Raw genomic sequence first — 13450 nt, 5'->3', positions numbered from 1 at the left:
GGGACATGCCCCTCAGCATCTCTCCTGCAGCTGCTTCTCCTTCCCAGCCCCACCTGACACCCCTAGAGAGGGCCTGGGCTTTCTGGGGGGCAGAGCTGGGCCCTGCACTCAGTATCAGGGATCAGCAGGGCCTGCTATAGCCCCAGCTTGCCTGGCTTGTAGGGGAAGCCAGGGGACCCATGGCCAGGGGGTGGTGGGTGATTTAGGCCAGAGCCTTGCTCCCTGGCTGTGTGTAACTCTGCCAGGTCAGGCTGCTATTCCTGGGCTCAGCAGACATGCCCCCCCCCTGGCTCCTGGGTACCCCCACATTCCTGGCTGAGCTGCTGGGATGCTGTTTGCACCTCCCTCCAGGCACCCCATCACTGTCATGGAGCCCCCAACCCAAGGACCAGGACCCATGTAGCCCCAGCTTCTGCAATTAACCTTGGTCTAGTAGCAGCAAGGAGAAATTGCAGCCACCTGGTGGGCAGTTGGCCATGGCTGAGCAGGCCCCATGCCCCTGTCAGCTGCTTGGCCCGGCTCTCCTCTCAGCTACTCCCCGGTTACTGCCCTTGGATCACTGCACGGGTGGCCTCCCACCTGCCCTAGGGGCCTCCCTCTGGCTCAGGAGATGCGGCCCAATCTGGCTCCCAGCAGGGCCCAGTGGGAGTCCAGGAGCTGTGTGACGAAGTGGGACTCTTCTTAATGTTTCCTCTGAATAGTATGGGGGTGCCTCAGTTTCCCCTAGGCAGTCCTTAAGTATCTAGGTGGTGGGGTAAGGGTGTATGATCATTGCAGAGCCCTAGAGGGCCGGTGTGTGCAGGAGTCTGGACACAGAGAATGGCCGACACCCTGTTTCCTGGCAACTGATGGCCTGGGCCCTTCCCCCCTGGGAGGTGAGAGCTAAAGGGTTGGAGAACAAAGGAATCAGGTGACCACCTGGCCCGGGGAAAGGAACAAAGCCCAGAGGAGGAGGGGCTGGAGGGAGTGTCAGTTTGGGGCTGGCTGGGACATGGAGTGAAGTGCAGACGTGGTTGTCTGGCTCACGGCCCCCCAAAATGGACCCAGCTGAGGGGTCCCGTTCTCTGCACCTGCAAGCTCTGTTTTAGACCATGTTCCTGTCGTCTAATAAACCTTCTGTTTTACTGGCTGGCTGAGAGTCACGTCTGACTGCGAAGTTGGGGTGCAGGACCCTCTGGCTTCCCCAGGAGCCCCGCCTGAGCGGACTCACTGGGGGGAAGCACACGGAGGGGCAGAGGATGCTGAATGCTCCGAGGTCAGACCCAGGAAGGTGGAAGCTGTGTGAGCTGTGTGTCCTGAAGACAGGCTGCTCACAGAAAGGCGACTACCCCAGAGTCCTGACTGGCTTCATGGGGAGCAGTTCCAGAGCATCGCCCAGGGACTCCGTGACAACTGGTGCCAGCGGTGGGATGTACTGCACCCCGTGGATGGCGCTTCCTGCAGTAAGTGACTGGGGAGCAGTAACACGAAGGGGGATCGCCGAGGACCAGGCCTGCTGAAGGCTCAGAGAGGAGCGGTTTCGGGGGGCGGTTAACCCCTGGGAGTGTGTGACCAGCGAGAAGGACTGTGCAGTAATGGGGTCCCCCTGGGGACTGCAGTGAGCAGTCTCAGGGGCGGAGGAGCCTGCAGCTTGGCCCGGGGAGAGAGAAGGACTTTTGCAGTAACAGGGTTCCCCTGGGGATTGCAGTGAGCAGTCCAAGGGGCGGAGGAGTCTGAAGCTCGACCCTGGCAAAGAGGTGGTGACCTCGAGAAGGGCTGGCACACTAGGGGTTCTCCCTGGAAACCGTGGGGAGCTGAGAACACACGGGCCTGTGAGTCCACAACAACTTGGGAGGAGCGGAGTGATGGTCTGTCACCGTCTCCTTAAGAAGGACATTGTAACCCTGTGCAAAAAGAGAGGGTTGAGCGTTGGAAAGTTCACCAAAGCACAGTTAATCGTGCAGCTGGAGGAGGATGACCGCTCTAAGGAACAGATTCCTGACCCCCAGTGGGGCTATAGCAGGATCTGGGAGCAGCTGGAGTGGTAGCCAGGCATCCCCAAGACTCCTGTCCCCGACCAGACGAGGGTCTTCACGATCGGGTTCCCCATCGGGGGATCGGAGATGGACGGGATTGGAGCTGAGTCCGAGGGAGCAAGAGGACTGTGGGAGACAGCGAGAGCCCGAGAAAGAGCTGCAGAAGCAGCAGCAGCATGAACTGGTGGTGGTGGGGCGGAGAGGCCTAGGGGACCTCCCCGGGGTGAGTGGGGATAGACCCCAGGGGGCCAGTTCCGCAGGGAACCTCGAGACTAAATTGCTGCCCCTGGTTAAGGAGGGGGGGATGTGGATGCCACCTCACTGCCTTTGAGCAGGCTGGCGATTTGAACCAAGGGGACCCTGCGGAAAAGCCCCGGTGTCTAGCTCCCTTGCTGGGTCCCAAGGCCATAGACTCCGTCATCCAGATGGGTGGGGATGTGGACAGGCTCCCACTCCTGGTCCCAACCTATATGTCTGTGTGGAGTTTCCTGGGGCCAGGCCCCTCGGATCTCCAGTGGGAGCAGAAGGTGATGGTCAATGGGGAGACATTCTTGGGGTGGCCAAAGGGCATGGGCTGCATAAACCTTCCCACATGCGGCCTGCGAGTGCTATCGACCACCCCCGACCTAAGGGAGGGCGTGAAACTGGAAGGGCCTGGTGTAACTCCTACCAAGGAAGGCTGGGGCATCCATGGGAACGTTGGTGGCTTCGAACTTCCCCAGGTCACCAGCTAAAGTGACCCCGCTCAGTTCGATCTCGAAGGGGGGAGAGATGTGACGAAGTGGGACTCTTCTTAATGTTTCCTCTGAATAGTATGGGGGTGCCTCAGTTTCCCCTAGGCAGTTCTTAAGTATCTAGGTGGTGGGGTAAGGGTGTATGATCATTGCAGAGCCCTAGAGGGCCGGTGTGTGCAGGAGTCTGGACACAGAGAATGGCCGACACCCTGTTTCCTGGCCACTGATGGCCTGGGCCCTTCCCCCCTGGGAGGTGAGAGCTAAAGGATTGGAGAACAAAGGAATCAGGTGACCTCCTGGCCCGGGAAAGGAACAAAGCCCAGAGGAGGAGGGGCTGGAGGGAGTGTCAGTTTGGGGCTGGCTGGGACATGGAGTGAAGTGCAGACGTGGTTGTCTGGCTCACGGCCCCCCAAAATGGACCCAGCTGAGGGGTCCCGTTCTCTGCACCTGCAAGCTCTGTTTTAGACCATGTTCCTGTCGTCTAATAAACCTTCTGTTTTACTGGCTGGCTGAGAGTCACGTCTGACTGCGAAGTTGGGGTGCAGGACCCTCTGGCTTCCCCAGGAGCCCCGCCTGAGCGGACTCGCTGGGGGGAAGCACACGGAGGGGCAGAGGATGCTGAATGCTCCGAGATCAGACCCAGGAAGGTGGAAGCTGTGTGAGCTGTGTGTCCTGAAGACAGGCTGCTCACAGAAAGGCGACTACCCCAGAGTCCTGACTGGCTTCATGGGGAGCAGTTCCAGAGCATTGCCCAGGGACTCCGTGACAAGCTGTCCCCCAGCTTTGCTCTAGGAAGCCTCCACTATATGGAAAAGCTTAGGCCTGCCCAGAGACCCAAACTGCAGGGTCCCCCCGTTACTGCAACCCCCAAGAGCCCCCTCCCCCAGGCACTAGGCCCCTAGCACAGAGACACCCCTCAGCTGGGCACCTGTGATGCTCACACTAAATCCAGGGCCAAGGCACCCATGCAGCATGCAGGCCCCATCACCGGGAATCGATGCTCCAGGGGTTAACGGCCAGGGTGCCTGCTGCCAGTGACCAGGCCCACAGTAGCATGCAGCAGAGCTGGTGCCCCTCAGCCTGCTGCCTAGCGGGGAGTGTTCAGGTCTAGGGAGCTGGAACTATGAGGAGCTGCGGCTCCTAGGAAAGCCAAGACCCAATCGCTGCCCCTTTCCACCAGACCTGGGCACAGACCCCCTGGCCTGAAGCCATCTCCCCTCTGCTCATTGTCAGCCCGCCTTGCTGACACCAGGCAGTGGCTGCCTGGCCGTGCTGCTGCAGCCATGTCCCACCCCACAGGTGGCAGATGAGGCATAAAGCTGATCTGGGGCTCTGGGCCCATAAGCAAGGCCCCGAGTACCCAGGCCTGCCGCAGGCCGTTCTGCAGCAGCTTTAGACACTTCCAGGCAGAGGAAATGCAGAGCCCGCGCAGGGCCACAGCGGGCTGGTGATTTCCACAGGCAGCTGACGGCAGTGTCCTCATGCAGACTGGTCTCGCAGCGCAGCAGGATTGTGGCCAGAGCCAACAGAGCCCCGTCCCACCTGGCGGCCGGAGAAACTGGGATGGAAGAGAGGGCATGCTGCGGGGCTGCAAGCTGAACAGAACCCTCCCGCTGCGGTGCTAAGAGCTGGGAAGCAAAACAGTCACTGACAGTGCAAAGGATCATGCCCTGCTGAGACGAGGGAGACAGCTAGCTCCTCTCAGAGTGACTGGCGCGGAGCAGGGAGGTGGCACTGCCCACGTTCACACACAATGTGGTGACAACAAAAGCCCCCAGAGAGACATTTCTCCAAAACGGAGCCAGGATGTGGCAGCACCAATGAAGACCTAGCAACACCGGGTGCCTGTGCCCAGCTGGCATTCCCCTCGGGAGCGCTTGGTGCAGTCAGGCCATGGGGCCCAGCCTGCCCGCTGCAGACATGACACAGGGCCCCTGGGAATTTCACAGGTTTATTTTCACTTTGTAACAAAACATTTTAGAAAATTCATTAGAAGCTGCTCCCGCAGCCAGCCCCCCCATCCCTCCACCCAGCCCCTCCCGTTTCCCACAAGCCTGCATTGAGTGCTGGCGTCCCCCTGCTTCTGTTCCCCAGCCCCGCACACGTCTGGGCAGCTGCAGGGCGGGCTTTGGCTTGGCTGGGCCACACCGCAGGGCCCAGGGTGCTGGAGCAGCAGCCCGGGCAGCACCAGCCAGCAAGAGGGGAGAAAAATGGGGTCAGGCACTGCCTGGGCACAGCCCCCATTCCCTGAGCCCCACCCCTGAGCAGGGCCCCACCTGCAGGAAGCTCTGCCCCCATGTTTGCTACCTGGGCTGGAGAAACCATGACTGGTGGCAGCAGCTTCACTCGCTCTCAGTACCTGGACAGGCAACGCAGGCCTGGCCCAGCCAGCCCCATTCCTGGCAGTGGGCGGGGGAGTGGCCACGCACAAGTATGGACTCTGGTCAGGGCCAGACCAGGCCAGGACCATCCCAGCATGAGGGGGGTGGGAGTCACCGGCTGCCAGTGATGTCCCGGGGGCTGGGATGTCACTCAGCAGCGTGCACCCGCTGGTGCAGCAGGAGGTTGGAGCTGCGGGTGTAGCCGCGCCCGCACTGCCCGCAGCGGAAGGGGCAGGCTCCGGCATGGGAGCGCTGGTGGCGAAGCAGGGCCGAGCGGTGGCGGAAGCGGCGCCCGCAGCGGGGGCAGGCGTGCGGTTTCTCACCCGTGTGCCGCCGGCGGTGCTCCACCAGGCTGGCCAGCTGGGCAAAGTGGCACCCGCACTGGGCACAGGGGTAGGGGCGCTCCCCGCTGTGTGCCCGCTGGTGCGCTGCCAGGGCTGAACGGTGCCCAAAGGCTCGGCCGCACTGGCTGCAGCCGAACGGCTGCTCCCCGCTGTGTGTGCGCCCGTGCTCCCGGAGGTGTGCCAGCTGGGCAAAGCACCGCCCGCACTCGGCACAGGCGTGGGGTCGGGCGCCTGCGTGGCCCCGCTGGTGCCGCAGGAGGTTGGCACGGTCGGCGAAGGCGCGGCCGCAGTCCGGGCAGGCGTGGGGGCGCTGGCCAGCGTGGGCACTGCGCTGGTGCTGCCGCAGGTAGGAGCTCTGGGTGTAGCCGCGCCCGCACTCCCCGCAGCGGAAGGGGCGCTCGCCCGTGTGCACCAGCTGGTGCCGCAGCAACGTGGCGCTCAGGGCAAAGGCCTTGCCGCAGACCGGGCAGGGGAAGGGGCGCTCGCCCGTGTGCGCTAGCCGGTGCCGGAGCAGGTGGGCTCGCTGGCGGAAGCGGCGAGGGCAGTCAGGGCAGGCGTGGGGGCGTTCGACGCTGTGGGTCTGCAGGTGCCGTGCCAGCGTGGAGCGCAGCCCGAAGCTCTTGCCGCAGCGACCGCAGGTGTGAGGGCGCTGGCTGGCGTGGGCGCCCTGCTGGTGCTGCGTCAGGTGGGCGCTCTGCCGGAAGCTCTGCCCGCACTCCCCGCAGCGGTAGGGGCGCTCGCCGGTGTGCACGCGCTGATGCACCAGCAGCGCCGAGCTGCCCGCGAAGGCCTTGCCGCACACCGGGCAGGGGAAGGGGCGCTCGCCCGTGTGCGCCCGCTGGTGCGTGGCCAGCGCCGCGCGGTCGCAAAAGCCTTTGCTGCAGGTGGTGCAGACGTAGGGCCTCTCGCTCGCATGGAGGAGCTGGTGCCTTGTCAGCGTGGCGCTCTGCCGGAAGCTCTTCCCACACTCGCTGCATTTAAAGGGCCACCTGGCTGCGGGGTCTCTGTGCCGCGCCGGCTCTGCAGCAGCGCTACCTCCCGGCACAGCCTCCTCCGCCCTGGCCCTGCCTCCTCGCACAGCTGCCTCTGCCCCCGCAGCCGGGTCTTCGTGCCACGCTCCCCTCACCAGCTCCACACCAGTGCTGCTGCTGCCCCTTCCCGGAGCAGCATCCTCTGCCCCAGCCACGCTCGCCAGCCTCTCACCTGCAGGAACAAATGGGCAATCGGGCATGAGCCGTCCCCACAGGAGGCCAGCTAGGACAGGGCCCCTGAGGCACCACCCACGTGGCCCCCGCCCCCCCGGAGCCGGTTTCCACACACCTCTTGCAGCTTTTTCAGGCGGCTGCAGACTCAGGCAGGCGTCAGCACCACCCAGCTCAGGTTCACAAGCCTTTCTTTGCCTCTGTGTAGGCTGGAATTATTATTTGCATTTTCAGGGAGAGCCAAGACACGGCTCTCATCTGGTTCTGGGGGCCGTGGTGCACACAGATCAGGGAGAGGGTGGTGACAACCTCTGAGAGGAGCTGGGCCAGGAGGGCTTGCAGGGGTGGCTTTGGGGGGGTCCCATCTGCCCCCATCCCTCTCAGCTGGGCTTATTGATCCCCCACCTGTTTGGGAGCCGGGCCAGCTCTCATCGTCCTCGCCTTTGCTGAGATCTGGGACTTGCAGCTCTTCCCCTAGCTCCATCCAGTATTGGGATTGGGGCCCTGCTGGGAGAGAACGGAGCAGGTGGGATCCAGCTAAATACCCACCCAGCTCAGCGTTCATCTGCCACTCTGGGCTGGCATGGACAGAACAGCCAGGAAACACCTGTGGAAACACAGGAGGGTCAATTCAGACACAAACAATCAGAGTGGAGGGGAGACGACCCCACGGACTCCCCGAGCCATGGTGCCAGCGAGGCCCCACAGCCGTTCACTAACACAGGGGTATAAAAGTCCCCTGCCAGCTTCAGACTTGAACCAAACTGGCTCCGTGCAGCGCCAGGACTGAGCCTCTGAACGGAACTGGTAGGAAACAGTTGGCCTGGCTAATGCCACCCTGTGTGGTGAACACCAACTCCGTGCAAAAGAGCAAGCCAGGGAAGCGCCCATGTCCTGTGAGCCAACAGCCCCCCCGGGGACCCCACTGCATGGAGCAGAGAGCCAGCAATCCCCTCGGTCACAAGAGGGTGGCAGAGACTCCTGCACTTTCCAGAGCAGACCGCGTACTCAGGCCCTGCAGGGGAAACAGACCACGGCCCTCCAGAAAGAGCCCCAAACCAGCCTCAGAGCGCACAGCCTGGCCATCAGAGCTCTACAGGGAACAGCTCTGTGGTCTTCTGAGCCACAGAGCCCTGAGCGCGCTCGTGCTGGAGACATCTGACAGCATCACACCACTGGATTCGACCTAGGGAGGAAGTGCCTCACACTAATGAGGAAACCCCCCTCGCTCCACAGCACACCCAGGGACCCCTGCCGCTAGGACAGCACCCCAGCTCCTTGGCACAAGGAGCGTCTTCGTTCTGGGCTTGTGCAGGGCCCGGTGCCATAAGGCCTGATCTCCAAATGGCTCCGAGTACTACCATGGGCCAAAGAGCAATCACCAGCTGGTGCTGCCATTGCAAAGCAGCACCTCTCCCGATACCCCCAATCATAGAACTGGAAGGGACCTCGGGAGGTCATCTAGTCCAGTCCCCTGCACTCATAGCAGGAGTGAGCATTATCCCTGACGGGTTTGTCTAACCTGCTCCTAAAAATCTCCAGTGATGGAGATTCCACAGCCTCCCTAGGCAATTGATTCCACTGCTTAACTACTCTGACAGGTAGGAAGTTTTTCCTAATGTCCAACCTAAACTGCCCTTGCTGCAATTTAAGCCCATTGCTGCTTTATCCTCAGGGTTAAGGAGAACAATTTACCTCCCTCCTCCTGGTAACAGCCTTTTATGTACTCGAAAATGGGGAGCATGTCCCCCCTCAGTCTTTTCTTTTCCAGACTAAACGAACCCAGTTTTTTCAATCTTCCCTCATAAATCATGTTTTTTAGACCTTTAATCATTTTTGTTGCTTTTCTCCAATTTGTCCACATCTTTCCTGAAAGGTGGTGCTCAGAACTGGACACAATACTCAGCTGAGGGCATATCAATGTGGAGTAGAGTGTAAGAACTACTTCTTGAGTCTTGCTTACAACACTCCTGCGAATACATCCCGGAACGACGTTTGCTTTTTTTGAAACAGTGTTACATTGTTGATTCATATTTAGCTTGTGATCCACTCTGACCCCCAAATCCCTTTCCGCAATACTCCTTCCTAGGCAGTCATTTCCCAGTTTGTATGCGCGCAACTGATTGTTCCTTCCTAAGGGGAGTACTTTGCATTTGTTCGTATTGAATTTCATCGTATTTACTTTAGACCATTTTTCCAGATCATTTTCAATTTTAATCCTATCTTCCAAAGCACTTGCAACCCCTCTCTGCTTGGTATCGTCCACAAACATTATTAGTGCACTCTCTGCGCCATCATCTAAGTCACTGAAGATATTGAACAGAACCAGACAGAACTGTAACCCTAACCCAGAACTGATCCTCCCCACCCCCCAAACACACACACAGGTCACACCGCCTCCCCCCATACCCCTGCACAGACACCAGTCACAGGCACCCCTCACACGTACACACAGAGCTCTGCACAGAGAGCAGCCAACCCCCCCCCATACACACTCCTGCACAGACACAGATCACCCCCCCACACACACACACCCCGAGCCCTGCACAGACAGGGGTCACCCCCCCACACACACACACACCCCCTACACACACAGAGCTCTGCACAGAGAGCAGCCAACCCCCCCCCCATACACACTCCTGCACAGACACAGATCACCCCCCCACACACACACACCCTGCACAGACACCGATCACACACACACACACCCTTCACACACAGAGCCCTGCACAGAGAGCAGCCAACCCCCCATACACACTCCTGCACAGACACAGATCACCCCCCCACACACACACACCCCGAGCCCTGCACAGACAGGGGTCACCCCCCCACACACACACACACCCCCTACACACACAGAGCTCTGCACAGAGAGCAGCCAACCCCCCCCCCATACACACTCCTGCACAGACACAGATCACCCCCCCACACACACACAGTCCTGCACAAAGAGCAGCCAACCCCCACACACACCCCTGCACAGACACCGATCACACACACACACCCCGAGCCCTGCACAGACAGGGGTCACCCCCACACACACACACACACCCCCTACACACACAGAGCCCTGCACAGAGAGCAGCCAACCCCCCCCCCTACACACTCCTGCACAGACACAGATCACCCCCCCACACACACACACCCCGAGCCCTGCACAGACAGGGGTCACCCCCCACACACACACACACCCCCTACACACACAGAGCCCTGCACAGAGAGCAGCCAACCCCCCCCCATACACACTCCTGCACAGACACAGATCACCCCCCCACACACACACAGTCCTGCACAAAGAGCAGCCAACCCCCACACACACCCCTGCACAGACACCGATCACACACACACACCCCGAGCCCTGCACAGACAGGGGTCACCCCCCCCCCCCCCACACACACACACCCTGCACAGACACCGATCACACACACACACACCCTTCACACACAGAGCCCTGCACAGAGAGCAGCCAACCCCCCATACACACTCCTGCACAGACACAGATCACCCCCCCACACACACACACAGTCCTGCACAAAGAGCAGCCAACCCCCACCCCTGCACAGACACCGATCACACACACACACACACCCCGAGCCCTGCACGGACAGGGGTCACCCCCCCACACACACACCCCGAGCCCTGCACAGACAGGGGTCACCCCCCCACACACACACACACCCCCTACACACACAGAGCCCTGCACAGAGAGCAGCCAACCCCCCCCCCTACACACTCCTGCACAGACACAGATCACCCCCACACACACACACAGTCCTGCACAAAGAGCAGCCAACCCCCACCCCTGCACAGACACAGATCACCCCCCCACACACACACACCCCGAGCCCTGCACGGACAGGGGTCACCCCCCCCAGCGCACCGTACCAGCTGTCCCGGAGCCGGCGGGGCAGATCCGCGGGCTGCAGCCGTGCACCCCACCGTGGAGCGGCCTGGCTGCTGGAGGGCGCCTGCCCGCCCCACACGCTGAGCCAGCTGCGGGCGGGGGAGCGGACCGGGCTGCCCGCGGCGTGCCCAGAGCTGCCCGGGAGCAGCCCGGCCCCGCTTCCGCCCCCTCCGCCCGGCCCCGCGCCGCGGGGGCTCAGCCGCCCGGCCCCTCCCGCCCCAGCGCGAGCACTTCCAATGCCCGCCCCGCCGCCGAAGGACCCGGCCTCCCCGAGCTCCGGCCGCAGCCCGCGCCCTCCGCCCCGCTCGGCTCCAGCCTGGCCTCGGCTGTTTACCAGGGGCCTCGCCCGCCGGCGGCCGGGGCTCCGTGCAGCGCGGGGACGCCGAGCGGCCGCACGAAGCAGCAATGCCGGGGAAGGGCTCCCTGCCTGTCCCCGCCGGGCTGCCCCGCTCCTGACACCCGCTTCCCCCCCCCAGGCCCGGCTCCCGTGGAAATCACCGCTCCTTACTGCTAGCTCCGGACAAGAGCCCGTGTCCCGCAAGGCCACCAGCGTCCCGGGCCGGCCTGCGACTCATCAACTGCCCGTGAATGCCACACGGAGCAGCCCGCCGGGATGTGACACGCTGGCCCCCCCACCTGACCCTTCTTGTGCTATGGAGAGAGGCGGCTACGCCCCTCCCAGAGCCCACAGAGGGGTTTCTGGCCTGACAGATGCCTTACCCCGTTTTTATTTTGGGTTTACTTTGTCCCTTCACACCCAATACCTACATACAAATCAACAACAAGCCATAGTCCGTGGGTTTCAAATCCAGCGATCATTTTTTCCACTCGCTGTAGAGGAGGAGTGCGCTCATGTCTCCCCAGTCCCCCGGGCTTGAGCGCCTGCAGGGCCTCCCCCTAAAGCCCTTCTTGGGCTTAGGTCCTTATCCGTAATTAGTCCCATAGTCTAGTAGTGGTTTCAGCTCTGACAGCAGGCCTTACTCCAGGGCTTCCCCCTGAGGCCATGTCCTCAGAGGGCATCTCAGGCCCCAGCTCTCCTACTGGGCCACTAAAGAATTCAAGTTCCCCTTCTGGGGTATCTCAAAATCCAGGCCACTTCCCACAGTGGTTAATGGCAGGTGAGGAAGACCCTGGTCCACTCGCTACCCCTGCGGATAGCAGTTGTCCATCATGCCCCTTTATCTACACCACCGCTCTAATTCCCAGGGCCGCTTCCCAGTAGCCCTACACCTTCATAGAATCATAGAATACCAGGGTTGGAAGGGACCCCAGAAGGTCATCTAGTCCAACCCCCTGCTCGAAGCAGGACCAATTCCCAGTTAAATCATCCCAGCCAGGGCTTTGTCAAGCCTGACCTTAAAAACCTCTAAGGAAGGAGATTCTACCACCTCCCTAGGTAACGCATTCCAGTGTTTCACCACCCTCTTAGTGAAAAAGTTTTTCCTAATATCCAATCTAAACCTCCCCCACTGCAACTTCCTCAGCAGCAATCAGCCCAGAGCTTCTTCTTTCCACCAGCATTGCTCTGTCTGAGGTCCAATTACTCCCTCACCCCACCACATTCCTCAAACTCTAGCAAGGACCTGATTTTATAATGGCCCTGCATTTCTTCTTATACTAAGCTGCTGGGGCCTGATTAGCTGCTCCCTTCAGCCCCTTTCTGATTGGCTGTGTCCCAAGCACCCACTCTAGGCAATTTGGAGGACCCTCTCCACTGCCCTTTTCTGGGGCAGGGAGTGGCAAGGCACAAGACCTCCAGCAGAGGGTCTGGTACACCCCTTCTGGGGACATTATACACTAGTTACAAAGGAAGGAGTTTGTTGTTTGGTGAATTAAGAACAGGAAAATGGCAACATTTATCTAAATTTGTTTCATTGTGTTAATCAAAATAATAAAACACATTATTAAAGTTGTGTGTTTTGCATGTTACACAGCAAAATTCATATGAAGACACTGCTCGGGCATAGCTGGCTCTCAAATAACCATGTTTATTAACTATGTGCAAAAATCCAAGGTCTAGCTTAACCTATCCTGAAGTTGTGAGTGATTTCTGATGGCTTCTAAAATATAGACAACAGTGAATAGCACTACAGTTCTCACAAACTCTTTGTCTTCTAGCCCTAATCCCATCACTATGGGGTCCGATCTCTGAGTCCTTCTTCAACTTCAAGTCTGTCTCAAAGCAGTAGAGTGTACGCAAACTATTTAAAGAAGTACTCTCCTAGTCCTAGATACTACACTAAGTTAAACCCGCTAGCATCCTTAGTGTTTTCGGGAGACTCGTACAGCAGCAATGTGGCTTGGTATGCGTTAATAGAGTTTGGAAACTCTATCGTATTGCTAGAATACCTATACCTCCTTTCCTCTTACATTCCCCAAACTCCATCATAGAAATGCCAGCTCTCAGTTTTCAGAGTAGCAGCCGTGTTAGTCTGTATTCGCAAAAAGAAAAGGGTACTTGTGGCACCTTAGAGTCTAACAAACATGAACATAAGCTTTCGTGAGCTACAGCTTCATCCGATGAAGTGAGCTCACGAAAGCTTATGCTCAAATAAATTTGTTAGTCTCTAAGGTGCCACAAGTACTCCAGTTCTCCGTTTGACCATGTTTGTGGAAATATATAAATATATGTACAAAGTGGTTCTCACTGTCGTATGTTATCCCGACAGCTTTGAAGCTATCATGACACCTTTGCTTTAATACATGCTACTGTTTATGCAAATAATTTTGATGATTTCTATTGAACTGATCAATAGTTGAAACATTATTTTAAATATTAATGCTACATTCAAGTTACATGGAAAAGTGCTACAGAGAGGGCAGACGAAGAATTTTGTGGGACAGTGGTGTAATCATGCAGGATTTACATA

General features: G+C 59.3%; 1 protein-coding gene across 5 annotated transcripts; it reads right to left on the bottom strand.

Annotated features, from left to right (window-relative positions):
* Positions 1-4753: 4753 nt before the first annotated feature.
* On the bottom strand, positions 4754-11235 carry LOC140901086 (uncharacterized). 5 transcript variants are annotated; one of them, XM_073319293.2, is made up of 3 exons: positions 11089-11235; positions 7082-7183; positions 4755-6677 (listed from the first exon to the last, which is right to left on the bottom strand). In XM_073319293.2, exons 1-3 carry the CDS (start codon positions 11153-11155, stop codon positions 5278-5280), a joined length of 1569 nt encoding a protein of 522 aa, XP_073175394.1. In that variant the 5' UTR covers positions 11156-11235; the 3' UTR covers positions 4755-5277. The 5 variants fall into 5 exon arrangements, with proteins under 5 accessions (XP_073175398.1, XP_073175394.1, XP_073175396.1 ...); XM_073319295.2 differs by having other exon boundaries at positions 4757-6677; positions 7082-7283; positions 11089-11173; XM_073319298.2 differs by lacking the exon at positions 11089-11235 and adding an exon at positions 10562-10759 and having other exon boundaries at positions 4757-6677.
* Between the last annotated feature and the right edge of the window lie 2215 nt (positions 11236-13450).

This window comes from Lepidochelys kempii, chromosome 20 (assembly GCF_965140285.1).
Source record: "Lepidochelys kempii isolate rLepKem1 chromosome 20, rLepKem1.hap1, whole genome shotgun sequence".
Lineage (NCBI taxonomy): Eukaryota > Metazoa > Chordata > Testudines > Cheloniidae > Lepidochelys > Lepidochelys kempii.
Note: the sequence above shows the minus strand (reverse complement) of the source record. Positions and strands in the feature narration are given on the sequence as shown.

Excerpts from the sequence above, each read along its gene's own strand:
- LOC140901086 (XM_073319293.2), bottom strand. The coding sequence starts at position 11,155 with ATGAGTCGCAGGCCGGCCCGGGACGCTGGTGGCCTTGCGGGACACGGG. Across the intron at positions 7,184-11,088 it reads GCTCTTGTCCGGAGCTAGCA|CAGGGCCCCAATCCCAATAC; the intron begins GTAAGGAGCGGT and ends GTTCTCTCCCAG. Across the intron at positions 6,678-7,081 it reads CTGGCCCGGCTCCCAAACAG|GTGAGAGGCTGGCGAGCGTG; the intron begins GTGGGGGATCAA and ends TTGTTCCTGCAG.